Raw genomic sequence first — 21,622 nt, forward strand, 5'->3', positions numbered from 1 at the left:
GTTGCTGTGGAGCTGGCTCTGGGGGTGCTGGTTGCTGTGGAGCTGGTTCTGGGGGTGCTGGGGTGCTGGGGGTGCTGGGGTGCTGTGGAGCTGGTTCTGGGGGTGCTGGTTGCTGTGGAGCTGGCTCTGGGGGTGCTGGGGTGCTGTGGAGCTGGCTCTGGGGGTGCTGGGGTGCTGTGGAGCTGGCTCTGGGGGTGCTGGGTTGGAGGAGGAGGCATTGTGGTGGTACCCTGGGGAATGGTGTTGCCACTGCCAGGTGTTTCTTACGGTGTTGCCTGCACAGGCCCCACCCAGGAGCCTGATCTGCCCCCTCTGTCTCCTTGCAGTACCCAGTCTGTCTGCTTCTCTTTTTGCAGTGCCTGGGTGCATCGCACCGCCCCTTCCCCCTTCCATCTGTATGCAAGCGTCTCTGCGCCTGGCTGTGTGCTTGTATGCCCCATTAGCAAGGACTTCCCCTCTGCATCCCCAAGTTCGCTGAGCTGAGGCCGGTAGCAATACCAACCCCCTCCCCCCCCCACCCCCCTGCACACTTCACCTCCTGTGAACCTAACCAGACTTCAATGTCAGCTTTCGGAAGCCGAAATGTCGGCGCCCTGATGTCAAAGCATGATTCTGCAGGGCTGACCTTTGCCCTTCTGCTGTGGTTTGCAGACACCTACCTCCCAGTTCTGACCCCTTCCTTCCCCTGGGGCTTGCCGTTGAGCAGCCCACAGAGAAGATGCTTTATCTCGAGTTTGTGGTCATCTACTCCCATCAGCTGCTGAAGGCTGGGGGGTTCAGCAACAAGGAGACTGCATTTCAACAGCTGCAAGTGTTTCACACTCCCCGTGATGGCTAACGGTAGAATTCAGGGCATGGCTGAGGTCCAGCGCCTGCACCTCGGCGGGATTCAGGGAGGCTTTTGAGAGAGGTGAGTTAATGACTGGTGCTAATGCTGCTGGTAGTTGGATATGGACTAAGGCGAGATCCTTAGAACCTGGTCAGAGGGGGCCCACAGGCAGTGCAGGACACAGCTGGCTGACCTGTTGGCCTAAGCTGGGCTGGCCGTGCTGCCTCCACCTGGAGGGAGTATTATGGGTTGGAGGAGGGAAATAATGGATCTGGGGAAGCTGGGCTGGGAAAAAGCCCACTGGGTTGGGAGGAAGAGTCTGTAGGGGAGGGGAGAAGTGTTCGAGAAGGAAGTGTCCCTTTCCCCTAGGAGACCTTGAGGATTGGGTGGTTCTAGGCTCCAGTCAGCTGTGATCCAGTGATGTAGTAACCCGCTGTTTATGAAGCAGGGAGAAGATGAGAATGGGCAAACCTCGGGGGGTTGGTTCAGATAAAGGTTTGGGTTCTTCTCCAAGCCACTCTAAGAATCTGGCCCACAGAACAGCACCTTTCATCTGGGAGTGCGTCACTAACCCTGTACAGACAGCCCCCTGGGAATGCAGCCGCCTCCAGGGTGGAGGGCAGCCACTAGCCAGCCCAGGCACAGTTCAGCAGTGGCTGGAAAAGGGATGTTTTGGCCATGAGCGAGACACTAGCCAGGTGCCTGTGCTTATGTTGCCTTCGGGAGGTTGGCCCCAGTGGCACAGAGTTACTCCATTAGCTCCGGTGGAACAGGCTGGTTCTTTCAGTGCGGAAAGCTCAGGACCATGGTGTTTGTATGCGTATGTGGCCACATTTTGTTATGCAAGGATGCTGGGGCCAACCTCCTAGTCTTACGAAAGGTGCCCTGCATGTCCAGGCAGCACAGCCAGAAGCCCGGGTTGGAAAGTCCCCGCCTGTGGAAAGATCTGTGGAATTCACTGCAGCCACCTCCCAGAGCTGGAGGGCTGGAATGAGCCAGCCAGTCTCTTCAGCTGGGCTTCCATGGAGCGTGGGTATTTTAAACCTGATGCTTAACCAACTACGCCATCCCCCAGGCTTACCTCACTAAACCTTCCTTCCGGGCAGTGGCTGCAGAGTTCACAACAGAACTGGTGATGTTTTTCTCTCTTTGACCTTGGTGGCCTTCAGAGCAGCTGCACCAGAAGAACTAGTCAGCCTGTACTGTGTTTAAAGGAACACAATCACAGAGCATAGACACAGCATCTCAACTGTCTGAGAACTGTTAGCGTCTAGTTAGGAATGCAGCCAGTACAGTTAAATGCTTATCGTTGGTCTGCGATCCCAGCCTGCAGGTGCAGCTATGAAGAGGACAGGCCATTTTAAAAAAAAGTCTGAAAAGTCCTTAAAACCACTTAGAATATAATGCTGAATAAAAATGACATTCCCTGCATTGCAGTTTACCAATTTCTGGATTAAAAGACCAGAGTTTGGAATTTCATCCCTATTAATCTCCTGCCAAAACACCACGGAACCACTTGGCACCAGCCAACTCCACCTCTATTAACAATGACCTGTGGGAAGGATATTATTTTAATTGGGTGTGTGGCCTTTGACATGGTGCTTTTACCAGGTGTTATGTGAAACTCTTAAGTCTAGATCTAGCCTTTTAAGGCAGAAGTTAAGGCGCAATGCTTGTCCCTTGCAAACTAAGGCTATGTCTGCAAACAGCCTGCAGAAGCGAGCCTCCCAGCCCGGCCTGTCAAACTCCGGCTTCCGGGCCTTGCAGTGAAGCTCTAAAAATACCTGTACAGACAGCGCCTTGAAGTTGCGGCGTTGAAGTCTAGGGTGGGGGGTAGGGTGACCAGATGTCCTGATTTTATAGGGACAGTCCCGATTTTTGGGTGTTTTTCTTCTATAGGCTCCTATTACTCTCCACTCCCATCCCGATGTTTCACATTTGCTGTCTGGTCACCCTAGTGGGGGGTGATCTTTGTGAATCCTACACGTGTGGTCTTGTAACGAAGCAACGGTCACTCAATAGGATACATTGTTTGCCTGGGGTAAAAACTCCTTGCCAGCCCCAGCCCGGTGTTCTGCTCCATTCTGCTTGTGGCGCTTGTTCTTGCTCTTCTTGAACCGAACGGGGGTCTGTCAACGGACATGTTGGATCTGGCCCTGGTGGCCAGGGCTGAAGTCAGGGTGAGTTTTGCCATTGATTCAGTGGGCCCAGGCTTTCACCCCAGATTTTCACAAGCGCTCAACACCTATAGTGACACTGATGGGCAGCTGTCCCAAAATCCCAGGTTCCAGCGTGCTTCCAAAACCCAGTACCCAGGGTGCCTTTAATGGGCTGAGCGCTTCTGCTAAGCTGTGGGTGCTGAGTTCGTTAAGAACAGTCTGTAACTAGCAGTGAAGAACTGCTGTAATTAAGCAACTAAACCTGTATGTCCTGGTAAGAAATCTTGGGGTTGCCAGTTGAAAAAGAACAATACCAGGAGGGCAATAATAGCATTTGGTTTGAATTGACTAGGAGGGGATTGTGAATGTCATTACTCGATTGTCATTCAAGCAATACGCCAGTGGCATTGTCTCCCGAGTGAGAATCACATATGAATTGAGTAAAAAACCTGTAGGCCTTTGCCAGTGTTACTGACTTTTCCCAAGGTCAGAGTGTCTGTCCCCGCTGGTACACAGAAGGCAGAACTTACCTAATCATGGGAAGAGGAAGGCAAAGATAGAAACGATGATTTCTCCCTAGCTGCGGAGCAAGTGGAAAGTGTGGTTTAAATTCCTCACTGATGGGATCTTGTTTCTCCCCGTGTCAGGGCTTTGTGGAAGTGCATGGATCGTAGGCTGTTATCAGGATGGGGTGGATGGAGGCCTTCTGTTGAAATGACAGCCACCCTCAAGGAGATAAGGAAGTGGAGAAGTTCGTTTCTGATGAAAGAGGGAGTGAGGAGATAAGCCTGTATCTCAGCTAATGATGACTAAGGGAGAATGTCTCTGTAAATGCAGTTTTAGTTGGCAGTGTAATTTGACAGACTCCATGGCAGCTGGCACTGCTGCACTTCATTGCTTAGACACTGTGGTGAGCTGTGCTTTGGAGGCACATGGACAGGGATCAAGTAGGACTAGGAGGAGCAAAGGAAATTCTGTATGAGCCTCAGGAATGCTTTGGACCAAGGCCTCCCTTAGGGGAGTGGCAGGAATCTCCTGACCTGAACTAGACAAAGGTCTGGAGAGCGCTCTTGCTGGAGTCCTGCTGCAGTAAAAGTTCCCAGAGCCTCCCACCGGAGTCTTTCAGCCTTAGCAGTCCTGAGCACTTTGGCTGCAGTGCTGGTTCATGGCGCTGCAGATGAAGGTTAGGAGCTGTGGGGCGAAGGGAGGGACACTGGGCTAGGAGTCAGGAGACCTGGTGTCTATTCTCAGCTCTGCCATTGGCCTGCTGAGTGACGTTGGGCCAGTCATCTCCCTTCCTTGTGCCTCAGTTTCCTCTCCCACCCTTTGTCTTGTCTGTTTAGACCGGGGGGGGAAACTTTTTGGCCTGAGGGCCACATCGGGTTTCCGAAATTGTATGGAGGGCCTGTTAGGGAGGCTGTGCCTTCCCAAACACCCCCATCTGACCCCACCTGCTTCTTGCTCCCTGATGGCTCCCCCCGGGACTCCTGCCCCATCCACCCCTCCCTGTCCCCTGACCGTCCCCCACCGCCCCATCCTCTCATTCCTGACTGCGCCTCTGGGATCCCTGCCCCATCCAACCACCCCTTCTCCCTGACCACCCCCGGGAACCTCTGCCCTTGACTGCCCCCCGCTGCTCCATCCAACCCCCCCTCCTTCCTGACTGCCTCCCGGGACCCCTGCCCTCATTCAACTCCCCTGTTTCCCGCCCTCTGACTGCCCTGACCTCTATCCACACCTCCACCCCCTGACCACCACCTCGAACTCCTCTGCCCTCTAACCAACTCCCCCGCTCCCTGCCCCCTTACAGCGCTGCCTGGAGCACCGGTGGCTGGCGGTGCTACAGCTGCGCCGCCCAGAACACCCGGACAGGCAGCCGCGCCGCCCAGCAGGAGCCAGCCATGCCACTGCGCAGTTCAGAGCACCGGGTCAGGCCGCGGCCTGGCAAGAGTTCGCAGCCCTGCCGCCCAGAGCATTGCGCCGGTGGCGCAGTGAGCTGAGGCTGCCGGGGAGGGGGCGAGCCTCCCGGGCCAGGAGCTCAGGGGCTGGGCAGGAGGGTCCCGCAGGCCGGATGTGGCCCACGGGCCGTAGTTTGCCCACCTCTGGTTTAGACTGCTGTGTGTGTGTGTGTGTACTGAGCCCCACACAACGGGGTCCTGATCTCAGGTGGGGTCTCTAAGTGCCACTGTCATGTAGCCGAATGTAATAATGCTGCTGCAGTGGGATTGTGTGTAATGCAGAGAGCACTGGACCAATGTGCTCATGTTGTGTGGACGTACAGGCTGTAGCAGAGAGAGAGAGAGCCTGGAGCACTGGGCCTGGTGCGAGACCTGAGGCCGGAACCAGAGGCTGCGAACCAAAGTCAGGCCAAGCATCAAACAGATGTTCACAAGTTCACCGTCTGCCTGGCACATGAACTTGGGAAAGTTGTTGCTAGCGTACTAGGCACTAGATATTTACCTAACTATATTCCGGCTAGTGCAGAGACACCGCAATCTAGTCCAAGATAAGATGGTTTGACAAACAATGAACAGGGATGTTTTGTCCAAGATATCAGGAACCAGGGGAGGTAACAAACAGGTGTAATGAAATACGCACGGTGGTGTGTAAGTTGTGTGTTCTAGTTGTTTGTCTCAGCCTATAAATATCTGGCCTTAACCCTGTGTGTGGCTGAGGGGACAGCAGAGACTCCTGCTGCTGCCTGAGCCCCTTCTTGCCACGGGGCACTCATGTCTTAGCGCACCTGTAACCACGGAGCCAGAGGGCTGGCATTCTAGGGCAATTAGCCTGGCTGAGTGCCTTTGTCACTGAACTGTGCCGGTGGTCATTCTTTATGAGACACAGCAAAGTCTGGTGAATGAGCAGGCTGCCTTATTTGCTGTTAATAATAATAACGTTGGGGCTCCAAGGACTGAGGCAATGACATTCCAGCCTTCAGCACGTGACAGCATGGGGGAGTACCACTGAGGTCTGCTGAACCAGCTAGCTGCACAGAGCTGGACAGCACACGGAGAGAACCCACACATGCAAGCCAACTGGCAACACAGTCCCACACCGTTCTCTTGTGGCTCTCCTTCCTTTCCCCAGATGTAGGGCAGAGCCGTGAGCCTGGAGGGGAGGAACATATGCATCCCCGTGGCCAGGCCCCACACCCGACGGGAAGCGGGCAGCCTTCAGGCCAGCCCAGGATTGCAAAAGCCATTTGAGCCTCATCCTGCTCCCAGTGAAGTCCATGGAAGGTTTGTTGACTAGGGCTCATTATTCAGGAGTCTAGGAATTCGTGACTGCCCTGTGGAAGCCCACGCAGCGCAGAGGAGATCAGCAAAGCACCCAGTCATGTGTCTCACTCCTACACCTCAGTCCCTCCGGTACGGGACACAACAAGCAGAATAGAGGAGGTGTGGGAGGCTAGATCCCAAGGCAGGAGGAAATCCCCATGTCCTCAGCCCCCCAGGCATCTCTGTCTGTGGAATCCCTGAGCTGCAGACGTCACTTCTTCTGTACTGCGGTCGCAGCGGTGGGGGTTGATTGGTTATTGGATGGAGTTAGGTGGCATATGGTATTTGTGTGTTTATTTTGATGTTAGCTGTTGTCTGTCCCAGCGCCCAGGGGCTCGAGGGACACCCTTAGTTAGTTTTGACTGCCAAGGGCTTTGTTTCACATGTAGTGGATGTGGGTGTTACAGACTCCTAGGGCCAGATTTTCCCCTATTTGCGCCCCAAAAACAAGTGGCCAGATTTTCCGAAGAGCTCAGAATGTTGCGTGAACCCAGGGTATGGAGCTCTTGTGAAATCCTGCCCATAAGGGGTCAGGGTGGGAGCAGCTGGGTGCTCAGCACTTGCAATCCTGTCCCATCGAGCGGGACTGATCGCATTACACAGGGGTGTCTCCTAGGGATGCGCTGGGCCCTGGGCTGGGTTCTGAGCAGGTATGGAGCGGGAGAGTGATTATTTCCTTTTAACCTTTAAATCCAGTGCATCCAGTGCTCCAAGTGCCGGGCTGCGAGCCTGGCATTCCTCAGTTCAAATCAGACATTGGCGTGGACTTTCTCTGCACCTCTCGGCAAGCCACTTGATTGCCCCCTGGCCTCAGTTTCCCCCAGTGTTAAAATGGGGATGATGGCGTTGGCAGGGGTCTTGGGAGGGTTAGTTAGCTGGTGTTCATCTGGTGCTTTGAGGATGAGTTGCTAAGATGATTCGTGGAGCTCCCACGCTCTGCAGCTGCCCCCTGCTGCACTCCTCCCTTTCCGTAAGGTTTCTCCTAACACCTAAACAGGAGAGTGGCTGCAGCTGGGAAGGGAAAGATACGTCAGGGGGCTGGGGCTGAGAGCTTGTTTTCTCTTTAATGAGAGACTTGGTGTCCCTTTAGACCCATGTAATTGTGCTTAGACACTGACAGATGCCTTAGAAATTGGTATAATGCTAATGGAGTCTTATGGATGAGAGATAAAATATGTATATATAAAATACAGCAAACCCATGGCCTCCCAGGGCCTGCCCAGTTGTTGTTATGCTGCTTAGCAATAGCATGGATGCAGCGCCAGAGATAGAACCCAGATGTTCCTGCTCCAAAAGTCTAGGCCCTGACCACTTGAGCTAAAGGAGAATCCCCATTAGCCATATAGGGCTATGGCACACATTTGGGCAGTCCTGCTTCAGTCCTGCAAAGAAGGATGGGGGCGTACATACACCCTAGCCTGTCCAGTGCAGTCAGCTCTGCCTTTAACTCACTGCTGGGCTCAGCACCCCCGGATTCACTGAGGCTCTGCTTTGCCAGAGGATGGCAGCGGGCGGGGTCCTGGTGATGCAGAGAGCAGCTCTGTTGCTTTGGGGGTGAGCGCTCATCCCGAACTGCAGGGCAGAGTGCCCACGGGACTCCGCTCTGCCCTCTGCACCAGCTGTCTTGCCAGTCTGTGCGGGCTTGTTTCTATAGAAACCGCTGCTGAGAAATGAGGTCACTCCAACCTAGAGAAAGAGAGAAGTCCGGTCTGATTATTCCCCCAGACCTCCTTCCCCCAACCAAGTAAACAGAGCTACTGAGTCTGCTCTGCTGTATGTGCTGACCCGGGTGTGAACTGGAGAGAGAGGCCGTGCGCCAAGCCCCCGCCCTGGACACCCCAGCACTCTGTGGCAGCTTGGATCTGGAGCCACACTGGGTCGGGCCCCTGTGTGTAGCCCTGACTGAAAGGGATCTAGTCCAAGAGTCTTCCCTAGATAGTGCTGCCTATAGTTAAAGTTGCCCAACTTCCCTATATGAGACTTTGTTTTCAGTTGCTTATAACACTGCCAAACTTTAACTGTTCAGGCTGAAATTTTCTATGCTAGGTGTCTGCCTCAGGGTGAGTATAGTTGGACGTTTCAGCTAAAATTATTCAGCCATTTTGAAGAATGTTACGGGAATATATGTTGTTTTGCCCTTGTTGAAAAAAACCCCTCTTACGAACACTTTGTTGAGAAGCTCAAGTGCCTCTGTGTTTTGGAACAGGGACTTGGCATGTGGCAGGGAGTTTGCCCTGGGGTCAGGGATGTGCCTTTTGCTGTTTCTATGAAAATTCACCCAAATTTGGCCAAGTTTGCAAATGTTTGATAGAGACTTATTAGAGTGGTGTTAAATTCCCCAAAGATTCCATCTGCACCGAGCATGCTCCACCGTCCTCACAGCTCCTGCATGTGACTGGATGATGCGTGTGTCATCTGGCAGAATGATTGAGCATGTGCCAGTCCGGGGGCTGCAGCGGCTGAGCAGGACTTGCCCTGGAGTTGCAGCTCCTGGATGCCAGTGGCTGCTGTGCCAGGCATGGGAACTGAGAGCCTATCTCTCTGATGTTCTCAATGCCCCTGCTGCTGTTCCCAGGCAGCGAGGCAGAGGAGGAGGAAACAGTCACACGGCATGCAGAGGGGTGAGAAATGAGGAGGAATGGGGGTTATAGAGCCAGAGGGTGTCGAGGAGCAGAAGGGGAGCGGGACAGGACCTGATGGGGGCAGCAGAGGAGGCGGGGACAGGAATCAGCTAAGGGGATGGTTGGGAGCAGAGGACAGTAGCTGAGGTGTGGGGTTTGGAGCAGAGGGTTGCAAAGATAGGCTAGGCATACAGGGATAGAAGTGGTCTGTAACCACTAGATCACACTCCCTTCCAGATCCTGGACTTGAACCTGGGAGTTCTGTCCTGAGTCTCCACTTTCCTCGTCTGTCAGCAAATAGCTATGAAACCCTCTTGTGAAATGAGTGTGTCTCACCCTACGTCTAGTGAGTGGTCCACACAGACAATAATAGCCTTCTACTGCTACCACTTAGGGGGCTCTAAAGGCCCAAACCCTGCTGATGACCCCAGTTCTCAGTCAATCCAGCTCCATGTGATGGAATTTCTGTGTTTTCAGGTTTGTTTTTTAAAATTAGGAAATTACACCCAAAAAAACGACATTAAAAGAAAGTTGAGGTTGCAAAGTCAAGCACTCAAAAATGAGGAAATGCCAGAATTAAAGTTGCCAATGTAAAATTAATTTGGCCCCCTTGTGCATATGACAGAGGTCCCCAAACTGTGTGGGGTGTGTGTGTAGGAACATTTGGGGGGGGGCTTGGCAGGGCCCAGGCCACCCCCATGGGGTAGGGAGGGAGTGCCACCCAGCCCTGCTCTGCTCCCAGCTCTGCTCCGGCCTGGCCCTCTGCCAAGGTCCCGGCTCCCAGCCTTGGTCCCTGCAGCGGCTCAGCACCTGGCCCTGGCCTTAGCCCCTGGCTGCAGCTCCATTCCTGGCCCTGCTCCTGGCCCCAGAGCCACCCCAATTTGCAGCCACAGCCTTGGCCACCCTTACCCCTGTCAGCGTCCCCCTCTCCCCTGGAGCTGTGGCCCCGCTCCCGGCCCCGACTCTGGGGGCACACGGCCTGGGTAAGGGGGGACACGACCCCGAAAAGTTTGGGGACCATTGACGTATGCATTGTGATATAGTCGTTAATGACACGATCACATCCTCTTTTTTACACTGGACCCCAGCCTCATTCAGTGCCTGGGATGCGTCTGCACTGGGGCTGAATCAGGGTTGTGTAGTGAGGAGGCTGTCGTCTGTAGGATCCCCACCTCATTCACTGCAGAAGTTTGAAGATGTCCAGTGAACGAGGCAGGGGCTGCAGAAAGAGAAAGGGTGGACCTGTGCCCAAGGAAATTGAATGTTGCCCCGGAGAAGTGGATTCTTTCCCTGCTTCTGTCGGAGCTCCTGCTTGATTTTTTGTGTGAAAAATCTAAATTTTCTTTGCTTTACAAGGTGGGCGGGAACCTGAACTCCACGGCACCACCAGCCTTTTAAAATAAAACTGTACAAAATTAGGACACCTGGATAGGATCTGGTGTCACCAGCTCTAAGAAGGCTCTTACCAGGCACTATGCCAGAATTAGTCAGAAATAATGTGGGAGCATCCAGCCGCTTGCTTGATGCTGGGTAAATCACTTAAACCACAGTGCTCACAGTTGGCCACTAATTGTGTCTTCCTCATTTTCTGGCTTCCCAACCCAAGACACCGGGGAACAGATTTGCAGAAGCACTGAGCACTCATAGCTGCAACTCAGGTCGACGGGAGCTGAGCTCTGGGCATCGAATGTGCCATAAAAATTCTAAGAGAGATGAGCAAAAAGAACAGGAGCACTTGTGGCACCTTAGAGACTAACACATTTATTTGAGCATAAGCTTTCATGGGCTACAGCCCACTTCATCGGAGGCACAGAATGGAACATAGAGTGAGGAGAGCTATGTACATACAGAGAACATGAAAAGCTGGCAGTTGCCCAACCAACTCTAAGAGGCTAATTAATTAAGATGAACTGTTGTCAGCAGGAGAAAAAAAAGCTTTTGTAGCGATAATCAAGATGGCCCATTTCAGACAGTTTGACAAGATACTTAACATGGGGGAAATAGATTCAACGTATGTAATGGCTCAGCCATTCCCAGTCTCTATTTAAGCCTAAATTGATAGTACCAGATAGCAAAAGTTTTTTTTCTCCTGCTGACAACAGTTCATCTTAATTAATTGGCCTCTTAGAGTTGGTTGGGCAACTCCCACCTTTTCATGTTCTCTGTATGTACATAGAGCTCCTCACTCTATGTTCCATTCTGTGCCTCCGATGAAGTGGGCTGTAGCCCATGAAAGCTTATGCTCAAATACATTTGTTAGTCTCTAAGGTGCCACACGTACTCCTGCTCTTTTTGCGGATACAGACTAACACGGCGTGTGAGAAAATCTCTTTTATTGGACCGATTTCTGTCGGTGAGTACTCTGAAAAATCAGGGCCTACGTGTCTCAAATTAGTTGTCGCTGTTGATAATTGCAGCCCTAATCTTTCTGTGCCTCAGCTCCCCATCTATAAAATAGGTATAAGAATATCCCCTGCACAAAGAAAAATTCCTGAATGTCTGTGAAGCGCTCAAACGCTACGGGGAGAGCACCATAGAAACACCCAGCAGGAAATTAATAATTCTGTAGGCCCTGCCGGATTTGGGTGGCATGTGGAAAGCAAGCCTGCGCCACGTATTGAATGAGAAGGATAAAAAGAAATGCTGAATAACTGAAGGAGGGGGCAGTCCTGTGGGAAAAATAGTGTGGGAGCATGGAAATAAAGACCATATCGTAATGCACAAGGGTTGCATGGACAACTTTCCTGCTGGTGTTTCATGACTTCTAAAGGTTTGGCTTTGCAACCTGCATTTTGGATGTAATTAGTACTTATATTACAGTAGCACCTAGAGATGCATTGTGCTGCTAGGCTCTGTACACCATGCTGAGAGACGCTCCCTGCCCTGCTGAAGAGCTTACGGCAGAGGTGGGCAAACTATGGCCCGTGGGCCTGTCCTGCCCAGCCCCGAGCTCCCAGCCAGGGAGGCTAGCCCCCGGCCCCTCCCCCGCAGCCGCAGCACGCCGCAGTGCCAGCGCTCTGGCCCGCCGCTCCTGCCGGGCAGCGCAGGCGGTGTGGCTGGCTCTGGGCTGCAAGCTGCTGCTGCTCTGAGTGGCATGGTAAGGGAGCGGGGAGAGGGGAGGTTGGAGAAGGGGCAGGGGGCAGTCAGGGGACAGGGAGCAGGGGGGGTTGGATGGGTTGGAGGTTCTGAGGGGGGCGGGAGATGGGAGGGGGCAGATAGGGGGCAGCACAGCCTTCCCTAACTGGCCCTCTATACAATTTCAGAAACCCAATGTGGCCCTCAGGCCAAAAAGTTTGCCCGCCCCGGTCTAAGTAGACAACAGTGACAAAGGGTGGGAGAAGGAAGCGTCATTAGCCCCACTTGACTGATGGGGCACTAGGCCCACAGAGGTTAAGTTGCTTGGCCAAAGCCATCCAAGGAACCTGTATGAGTTCTGGGAGTTGCACCTGGATGTTCTAAGTCCCAGGCCAGGGCCTTAACCACCAAGCCATCCTCCTTCCTGGACATGTCATTATCGGCTTGTCCTTTAGGCCGGGCCCTGTGGGGTGCTAGACACTTTCCAGACCTTTGGAAAAGGAGGAGTTCACAGGCACTTCTCCCGGGAGAGATTCCACAGCCGCCTCCGTCTCCGGATTGGGAAGCTTTCCACAAAAACAAAGGAAAACAAACTCAGATCTCCTATTTTTGTGCCCGAGGAAACTTCCCTTCTTTCCTGTCCTTAGAAAATCTTTACCGTAAACATTCTGTGCATTGCCCATCTGGTGGTGCTTGTTTGGGAGGCGGGAAATACGAGAAGTAGTAACGGGGAGGCAGCTGTGGCTGAATTCTAGTTCTAGTTCCCAAGAGGTTTGATGTTCAATGCAACCGAAGAGAAAGTTGCTGGGAAAGAGTGTCTCTGTGGAGATGCCGAGCACCTGTCACCCCAAATGACTTCAGCTTTGCTCTGCAGCTCTGCAGTTTAGGCCACGGATGGCTCTGTCTTTCCACAATATTTTTTGTTCATTAGCCTAAATTGCTCACTACCAATCATAAATCATTGCCCTCATGTAGCAGCTTTCAGCTGAGAATCTCCAAAGATTTGTCAGTTAATTCTCCCCCCAAGGGGTGAGTAAATGGCACTATCCATATTTTGCAGAGGGTGAAGAAGGAAGTACCTTTTCCCATAACACAGGAACCAGGGGTCACCTGATGAAATGAACAGGCAGCAGGTTTAAAACAAACCAAAGGAAGTATTTCTTCACACAACGCACAGCCAACCTGTGGAACTCATTGCCAGGGGACGTTGTGAAGGCCAAAACTATAACTGGGTTCAAAAAAGAACTAGATAAGTTCTTGGAGGACAGGTCCATCAATGGCTATTAGGTAAGATGGTCAGGGATGAAAACCCCATGCTCTGAGTGTCCCCAAGCCTCTGACTTCCAGAAGCTGGGACTGGACAACAGGGAATGGCTCACTCAAAGTTGCCCTGCTCTGTTCATTCCCTCTGAAGCATCTGGCGCCAGACACTGTCAGAAGACAGGATACTGGGCTAGATGTACCATGGGTCTGACCCAGCATGGCCATTCTGATGTTCTTATGTGGAAGCTGAGTCATGGGGAGAAGGTGGCCAACATTTTTGAGTTGGGTGCCTAAAACTAGGCCCCTGAATCCATCTGTAGGCACCTAAATACAAATGGCCTGTTTCTCAGAGGTGCTGGTGCCTGCCATTCCTGCTGATTCCAGTGGGGAGTTGTTGGAGCCGAGCACTTCGGAAAATACAGCCACTGATGTAGGGACCAATGTGTGGATTTGGATGTCTGTCACTAGGCACCTGAGGATGAAAATGCTCACATTCGTGGCTTGCCCGAAGTCCCACAGAATCAGGAAGAGATTCCTGACCCCTGAACTGTAGCCTCCTGGAAGGCCATGCTCCTGTTAAATAGAAGGCAGGAAGAGGTGGTTGCATATTTGGGATCCATTTTAAGAACTTACTGTCTGGACCCGGCACTTAATTTTGCAACCCAGTGGTGTCCTTCCTCTGACACAACGATGAAGCAGTGGCACATCTGTCCTGCCAGGGGGTCAGTACCACACCAGGGTTAGTTTGCTCACCAAGCCAGGTAACTGAGAGGCAGGTAGGGATTCCCTGTGAACCTGGCTATGCAGCTTGTCCAAAATACCCACCAGCTTCCCCAAATCACTGTGCTGGGGTCTAGCTTTCCATTGTTTGCTGTCTCACTGGTAACCATTTTCTGTCTAATTGCTGTTGGTGTAAATGCTGTTAGGACAAGGGGCTCTGTCTCCCTTAGAGCTGGTGGGAAAATTTTAATCAAAACGGTTTTCTGTTGGGAAATGCCGTTTAGCCAAAACCAAATGTTGGGTGAAATCATCCCAAATTTTGCTCTGAAAACAACTGGAAATAAAAGTTTCCACTTTTTTGGAATGAAAACTTTTGATTTTTTGTTAACAAACAAAATGACTGTTTTGAAATGTACTTTATTTGATATAAAAAAAGTTAAAAAAAGAGGGTCAAAACTGAAACAAAACATTGAGAATTTATCATAGCAAAACATTTCAATTGACCCCAAACCAGTTTTTTCCCCCCAGAATTTCATTTTGCAAAAAATTTGGGAATTTTTTGCTTTCTGTCTTGATTCACAAAACAATTTTTCAAAATCTCGATTTGTGTGTGTGTGTGAGAGAGAGAGAGAGAGAGAGAGAAGTCCACTTTTTAACCAGCTGTGGTCTCCTCCAGCAGCTCCACCATTGGCGGTGAGCAGAGGGGTCTCGGGTGCTTGTTGACACAATAGTTGTGTATATCTTTGCGCAGTGCGTGTCCAGCTCGGCTGGGGAGTGGGTGGTGCAGGGTGGACTTTGTGTCAGTACTGAACGACATGCTTGCTCCAGGAAGAGCCCTGGAACATTGCAGGATGGCATATGAGACTGAATATGAGAGCAAAGGTAGGACGCGGCTACAGGACCTCTCATGACAGGGTGACCGGCCTAGTGGATGAGGGTGGGGCAGTAGACGTGATTTATCTGGATTTTAGCAAGGCCTTTGACACAGTCCCACATGACATTCTCATGGGCAAACTAGAGAAATATGGTCTGGATTAAATTACTAAAAGGTGAGTGCACACCTGGATGAAAGACCATATTCACAGAGTCGTTATCAATGATTTGTGAGGGTGTATCTCTGGGGGGAGGTCACACAGGGGTCTGTCCTGAGTCCAGTGCAATTCAATATGTTCATTAATGACATGGTAATGGAATGGAGAGGAAGCTTGTAAAATTTGCATATGATACCAAGCTGGGAGGGGTTGCCGGCACTTGAGAGGACAGGGTTAGAATTCAAAATGACCTTGAACATTAGAGAATTGGTCTGAAATCAAAAAGATGAAATTCAATAAAGACACATGCAAAATACCTCATCTAGGAAGGAAAAATCAAACACATAATTACAAATTGGGGCATAACTGGGTAGGAGGTAGGCCTGCTGAAAAGGATCCGGGAGCTATCCTGAATCAGAAATTGAATGTGAGTCGATAATGTGATGCAGTTACAAAAAGGGCTAAAATCATTCTGGGGTGAATTAACAGGTTTATTGTACGTAAGAGACAGAAGGTAATTGTCCTGCTGTACTTGGCCCTGGAAAAATGTGGACAAATTGGAGAGAGCCCAGAGGAGAGCAACAAAAATGATCAAAGGTTTAGAGAACCTGTTCTAGGAAGAAAGGTTAAAAATCTGGGCATGGTGAGCCTTGAGAAAAGAAGACTGAGGGGGGACCTGGTAACAGTCTTCAGATCTGCTAAGGGCTGTTCTAAAGAGGACAGTGACCCATTGTTCTCTGTGTCCACTGGAGGTAGGATAAGAAGCAATGGGCTTAATCTGCAGCAAGGGAGATTTAGGTCAGAAATCAGGAAAAACTTTCTAACTCTCAGGATAGTTAAGCTCTGGGACGGGCTTCCGGGGAAGGTTGTGGAATCCCCTCACTGGAGGTTTTTAAGACCAGGCTGGACAAACCCGTCAGGGCTGGTCTTGGTTTGCTTGGCCCTGTCTCAGCGCTGGGGGATAGACCTGAAGAGCTCCCGAAGTCCCTCCATTTCTGTGGTAGGACAGCAGGTCAGGTGAACAGGAAGTGCGGATGGCAGTGGCACCTCGTTCTGGGCAGCTCCTTACCCACGCTGTAGTGTTCATGCTGTCGGAGGGCTTTGTGCTGAATGTGGTGTTTGAAGAGCTCTTGGTGGTTCTCCGTCATCGGTGGCGGAGGTTTTTGATGGTGGTTAGCGGTGGGAACAGGGACAATCCCAGCTGTCTACAATTTGGCTGTTAAATATTCTTTTTCCTTGAGGTGCATTGGAAGTCTGTGCTGGGAGGTGACCCGTGGTGATCTCATGGTGATGCCTCCATGGTTTGCTGAGCCCACCTGGGCGCTTGGCTCTTGCACAGTGCAAAGGCCGTGATTCTAATCCCCGTGATCCCAGTGCAAATCCAGTGTCGCTCCTTCCACTTCAGTGGAATGAGTCCAGGTGTCTGCTGGCATCAATGAGATCAGGATCTGGCCCTTGATTTTTAAGGCAGCCATGCAGGGAAGGGAAGGAGGAGGATTCAGGGAAGGCTTGTGTCCGCGTTAACGTGGGATCTTTCTTTTTCTTTGCAGCTTTCCTGATAGAGAGGAATGCCAAGCCCCTGAGCCGGTGCCTATTGTCCCACCTCCTCTGCCTCCTGTCCTTCCCCCTCTGAAACCACAACAAGAGAGCCCCCCGGAACTACCTTCCAGACCAGTCGATCCCTTCCTGCTGGAGTTCGGTGAGTGTGTGTCAGGGTTAACCCGCCCCTTCTCGAGCTTTGCATTAGTGCAGTGAACTGGGCTTCCCTAAATAACCTTTGGGCCTTGTGCTGTTTGTCCCTCCGTCCGTCCATCTCACTCATTGCAGCAGCATCCCAGTTTTGCCTGGGTTGACCCTGGGGATTTTTACGGGCTGCAAGATCAGGTTTTGGGTGCCAGGAATCCCAACAACGTCACGGGACTCGACAATGGCTCTTACACCATGTAGCGATGGTTCTGAAGCAGGCCTCTCCTAGCATCTCTCAGTGCAGCACCAGGGTTTAGTTGGCCTAAAATCACGCGGAGGATTTTATCCCAGAAGATAGGCTAAAAAGAGGGCCAGCAAAACAACGTGTCGTCAGGAGAGCAGACGAGAGGAAAGGGAGTCATTTTTATTAAGTATCATCTGCTAAATTATCCCAGAGCATCCAGCAATTGGATTCAACTTTGCTGTCTGTCTGAGCCTTAAGCATTGCTCCTCACAGCTTCCTTCAGGGGCTTCTGTGACCCAAGAACTAGGTAGTGCCGACTGTTGGAGGGGCACAGAGGGGCTGCTGAGAGTTACAGGAATCCTGGGCCTGGCCTGTATGTTCTAGTTCACGTGTAGGCAACCTATGGTACATGTGCCGAAGGCGGCACGCGAGCTGATTTTCAGTGGCACTCACACTGCCCGGGTCCTGGCCACCGGTCTGGAGGGTCTGCATTTTAATTTAATTTTAAATGAAGCTTCTTAAACATTTTAAAAACCTTATTTACTTTACATACAACAATAGTTTAGTTATATATTATAGACTTATAGAAAGAGACCTTCTAAAAATGTCAAAATGTGTTACTGGCACGCGAAACCTTAAATGAGAGTGATTAAATGAAGACTCGGCACATCACTTCTGAAAGGTTGCCGACCTCTGTTCTAATTCAACAAAGAATGTCATGACGTCTCAGATAAAAGCTGAGGTCACCCTGGTCATCAGTGTCACGGAGAAATGCCAGTAAGGATGTTATGCAAGGAGTTAGGTATCTGTACTGAAAATTGTGTTCCTAAGGTCTGTGCCTGGGGATGGGTCACCAGCAAAGGTGAAAAGCAGGTTTTCTGTAAGGGAAGAAATGTTTATCTATCCGGTTGTTTATGTGTAACTTCAGTATTGTGTCGTTCACAATGGGCTTGCTGCTGCCAGTCTGAACCAAATGCTAGTGAAGGATTGTAAAAACTTCGGAGAGAGACAAGCAATAGGAAAAAGTGAACAGGGGTGGGCGTGTGAGGTGTGGGGGTGGATTCTATTTTAAAGTGCACATCAGATGTTTGCTGTAGTATATTTGGGGGACAAAGAAGACACCTTGTCATCCTTCACCTGGGAAGTAAACAGCCAGCGAGTTGGCTTCATGAAAGAGGAAATCTCAGCCAAACTTGACTGAAAATGCTGGAGAAAACTGTGGTTGAGAGAAGCTTCTTTAGACAGGAGGTAACCTGTTAGTTAAGTTTAGTTTCTAGAAAACGTGTTGTGATTTTGTTTGAGATGAAACAATTTGTTTCCACTGTCCCTACTCACAATCCCTTGAATCTCTGAATAAATGCATTCTGGTTTTCACTCTGCATCTAGCTCAGGGCTGTGGTGTGGAGCAAAGTGCCGGTCCCGGGTTGAATCTGACAAGCTGGCATGTCCTGTTCCTTTGGGAACAGCCGGCCTGGCAGTCCTGTGAGTGTCCAGTGAGAGGGGGCTGGGCACGGCAGGGAACGCTCCGAGGCCGCGGGCGTTGGCATGTGCCATTCATTGCCCGGTACAGAGAGGGCGAGGCCTGCGGGAGCCTGCAGGCAGGGCTTGTGCTGCCAGAGGCTGGTGGTTTCAGGGAGCTGACTCACGGCAGGCACAGGCGAGGTGCCTTTGCACTAAGGGCAAGTGATTGTGAGGTGCCTCACGTCCCTGGGTACCCTGGCGGAGCGTCACAGCTACTGTAGACTAGGAGAGCGGAGCAATTTTCATCCGCAGCTGCTGAGCAAAGCTGGATGAGATAGACAAGCCTGGGGACCAATCAGCAAGAGGCATTGACAGCTTTGCTGCTGCCTTGCATACCTGCCATCCAGGGCTGCCCTACAGACCAGGGTCAGGCCCACAGGTTAACCTGAGCAGAGGGAAAGCTGGAGTGGGAACCAGCAGCAAAGGGGTTAAATCTCAAAGTAAAGGGGAAGAAATACTGCTCATGTCTAGAGCACGGGACTAGAACTCAGGACTGCTGGGTTCTATTCCCTGCTGTGCCACTGACTCACTATGTGGCCTTGGGCAACTCTCTCAACTTCTCTGGGCCTCAGTTTTCTCCTATGTAAAATGGGGGTTGTGATACTTCCCTTCCTCTTTAGGGCCACATCAGCCCTCAGTTCATTAAGCCGAATGAGGCCTAATTAGTTAAACTCTCTGTGAATTAGTTAAGTTCTGACAGAGGCAGTTTAGCTTTTACTGCTTTGGAAACCTTCTGGCACTCGAGAGGAGACAGGTCTCAGCTGTGGGGCCTAGAAAGGGGCTTCTTTATTGAGGCTGCTGGACACACCCAGGTCTTCTGGCTCCCAGACTGACAGACGGAGGAGATGCTGCCCCGTGTGGCTCCCTACAGCCTGGGCTGGACTTAGCAGCCATGGAAGCAATGGCTCAGAATGCTGCATGCTGCAGAGGAAATATGGCAGCCGTTGTAACTGGGTATCGGTGCCTCTTCTGCATTGCCGAAGGAACAACGATGGAGGAAACTGGTCATAGTTCTCTCCTGAAACCTGGTGTCCCAACAAACTCCTGCCCCAGGAGAAGAGGCAGCTGTTTCTCTGTGTGCATATAACTGAGACATTCCATTTCCATATCACCTGTCACCCCAGAGTGCTTTATAGTCTGCCTGTACTGGGATCGCTCACCAAGCACCGAAATGCAGCCACCTCTGGGGTGGGAAGCATCAGCCACTCTGCAATAGCTGCGTGGGTAGCAGCGTAGGATAGCCACGTGAATATGTACCTAGGGCCCCGGGCAGGATTGTGCCTGGGTGACTAGCCTGTGCCAGCGGCCATGCCCCAGCGGCTACCCTGCTGTATTTATCTCTGTCAAAGCTGCAGTCACACCTCACATTGCTCTGTAGACTCAACTGAGGAGGGGTAATTAAGGGGGGGTTCCTCCTATGAAACAGTAAGGGAGGCTGGAGCCACTGCACGCTGCGGAATTTGGCACGTGTGCCTCGCTTGTGCAAAAACAGCCACGGGCTCTTTCAGGACGGCAAGTGGTCAGGGCCTTGTTTTTACAGCTCCTTGGTTCGAATGCTCGAGTCTAAACAGTGCTTCCTGCTTTGGGTGTTCCAACAAAATAACTCAGGGGGCTAGCTCCCAGCCTCGAGCATCCCAAGCTCCCAGGAGAAATTCTCCTCCTTCAGAGGCTGGGGTACTGGGAGACACAAGGCCTGGCTGTTTTACCGAGGGACAGATTTGATACTGTAATAACCTCATATGTAGTTAGCTTTGCCAGAAAGCAGCCACACCTGCCTCTAGAATCCGGGTGACCACATAGCAGTGTTTAATGCTGGCAGTTAGCACCCTGGTTCCTATAGCTCTCGTTCTTTATAAAGGTTAAATAAATGGCCCATTTGTTTTTCTCTCCTAGCTCTTACCTCCCTCCTGTTTCTGAATGGAGCCTTTGATTCATTGCATTGGACGATTAGTGCTGGCACTCAGGGGCTGCACCCACTTGCGATTTCTCCCTGCAGCGCCAGCCCCGTCTTCAACGCTCCATCAAACACTAGCTCAGCATTTTAGCAAAGAAAAAACTCCTTTCAAAATCACTCTAGAAACACAAACTCCTCTGGAGAAAAACAAAAAAAAGGAACCAACAGGATGTACCACTACCCTTTCTCATGGTCTCGTCCTTCCATAACCTTGCCTCCGCGACGGCTGTCTGTCATTCCTCCCCTGTGCTCTGTCTAATTTAGGCTTCAGTCCTGCAGTCCTCAGACAAAATGCCCACAGATTTCAGGTTCCGGCTCTTAGGAGAGGGATTCAAATGATGTGCTAACGGGAGTGTTGGATGTAAGCCACAGGAGGTCAATCTACTCGGCACTGGTGAGGCCCCAGCTGGAGAACTGTGTCCAGTTCTGGGTGCCACACTCTAGGGAGGATGAGGACAAATTGGAGAGAGTCCAGAGGAGATCAGTAAAAATGATCAAAGGTTTAGAAAACCTGAGCTGTGAGGAAAGGTTAAAAATACTGGGCACGTTTAGTTTTGAGAAAAGAAAACTGAGGGGGACCTGAGAACAGTCTTCAACTCTGTTAAGGGCTGTTCTAAAGAGACGGGGATCAGTTGTTCTCCATGTCCACTGAAGGTAGGACAAGAAGCAATGGGCTTAATTTGCAGCAAGGGAGATTTAAGGAAAGCTTTCTAACTCACAGGATAGTGAAGCTCTGGAACAGGCTTCCGAGGGAGGTTGTAGAATCCCCTCACTGGAGGTTTGTAAGACCAGGCTGGAGAAACCCCTGGTCAGGGCTGCTCTGGGTTTATTTGGTCCTGCCTCGGCGCAGGGGGCTGGAAATGGTAACCTCTCGAGGTCCCTCCAGCCCGACACTTCTGTGACCTTGTGATGTGTGCTGTGGGAATCAGAGGGGAAATGAGTGTGGCACTGCCCGGCAGCAAAGAGCAGAGAGTGCTGGATGACAGCTGTTGCAGAGTGTGACCTTCAGAAGCTGTTCACAGAAAGCCTTTTCCCAACCCTAGTGTTGTTCATGGAAGGGTCTCGGCGTGCTTGGCAAAATTAGCCTCATTTTACAGGTGGGGAAATTGGGGCACAGAGAGGAGAAGTGCCATGGGCAGGGTCACCCAGGGGGTGTGTAGCAGAGCCCAAACCACCTGAATCCCACCCAAGTGCCCTCCCACCAGACAATGTTGCCTCTTGCTGTGAGAGCTGTATTGCTG

At 51.4% G+C, this 21,622-nt stretch overlaps 1 protein-coding gene across 8 annotated transcripts in view; it reads left to right on the forward strand.

The window, feature by feature from the left end:
- ARAP1 (ArfGAP with RhoGAP domain, ankyrin repeat and PH domain 1) overlaps nt 1–21,622 on the forward strand; it is a 218,685-nt gene that overhangs the window by 108,211 nt on the left and 88,852 nt on the right. For 7 of the 8 annotated variants that reach the window (XM_039515323.1, XM_039515413.1, XM_039515666.1 and 4 more), the window contains one exon: nt 16,527–16,675. In XM_039515323.1, coding sequence (XP_039371257.1) covers nt 16,527–16,675 — 149 coding nt within the window. Of the gene's footprint in view, nt 1–800; nt 911–16,526; nt 16,676–21,622 lie in introns of those variants that run through there. The other variant, XM_039515914.1, reaches the window with a different exon arrangement.

The sequence above is a fragment of the Mauremys reevesii genome, linkage group 1 (genome assembly GCF_016161935.1).
Source record: "Mauremys reevesii isolate NIE-2019 linkage group 1, ASM1616193v1, whole genome shotgun sequence".
Taxonomy (NCBI): Eukaryota; Metazoa; Chordata; order Testudines; family Geoemydidae; genus Mauremys; species Mauremys reevesii.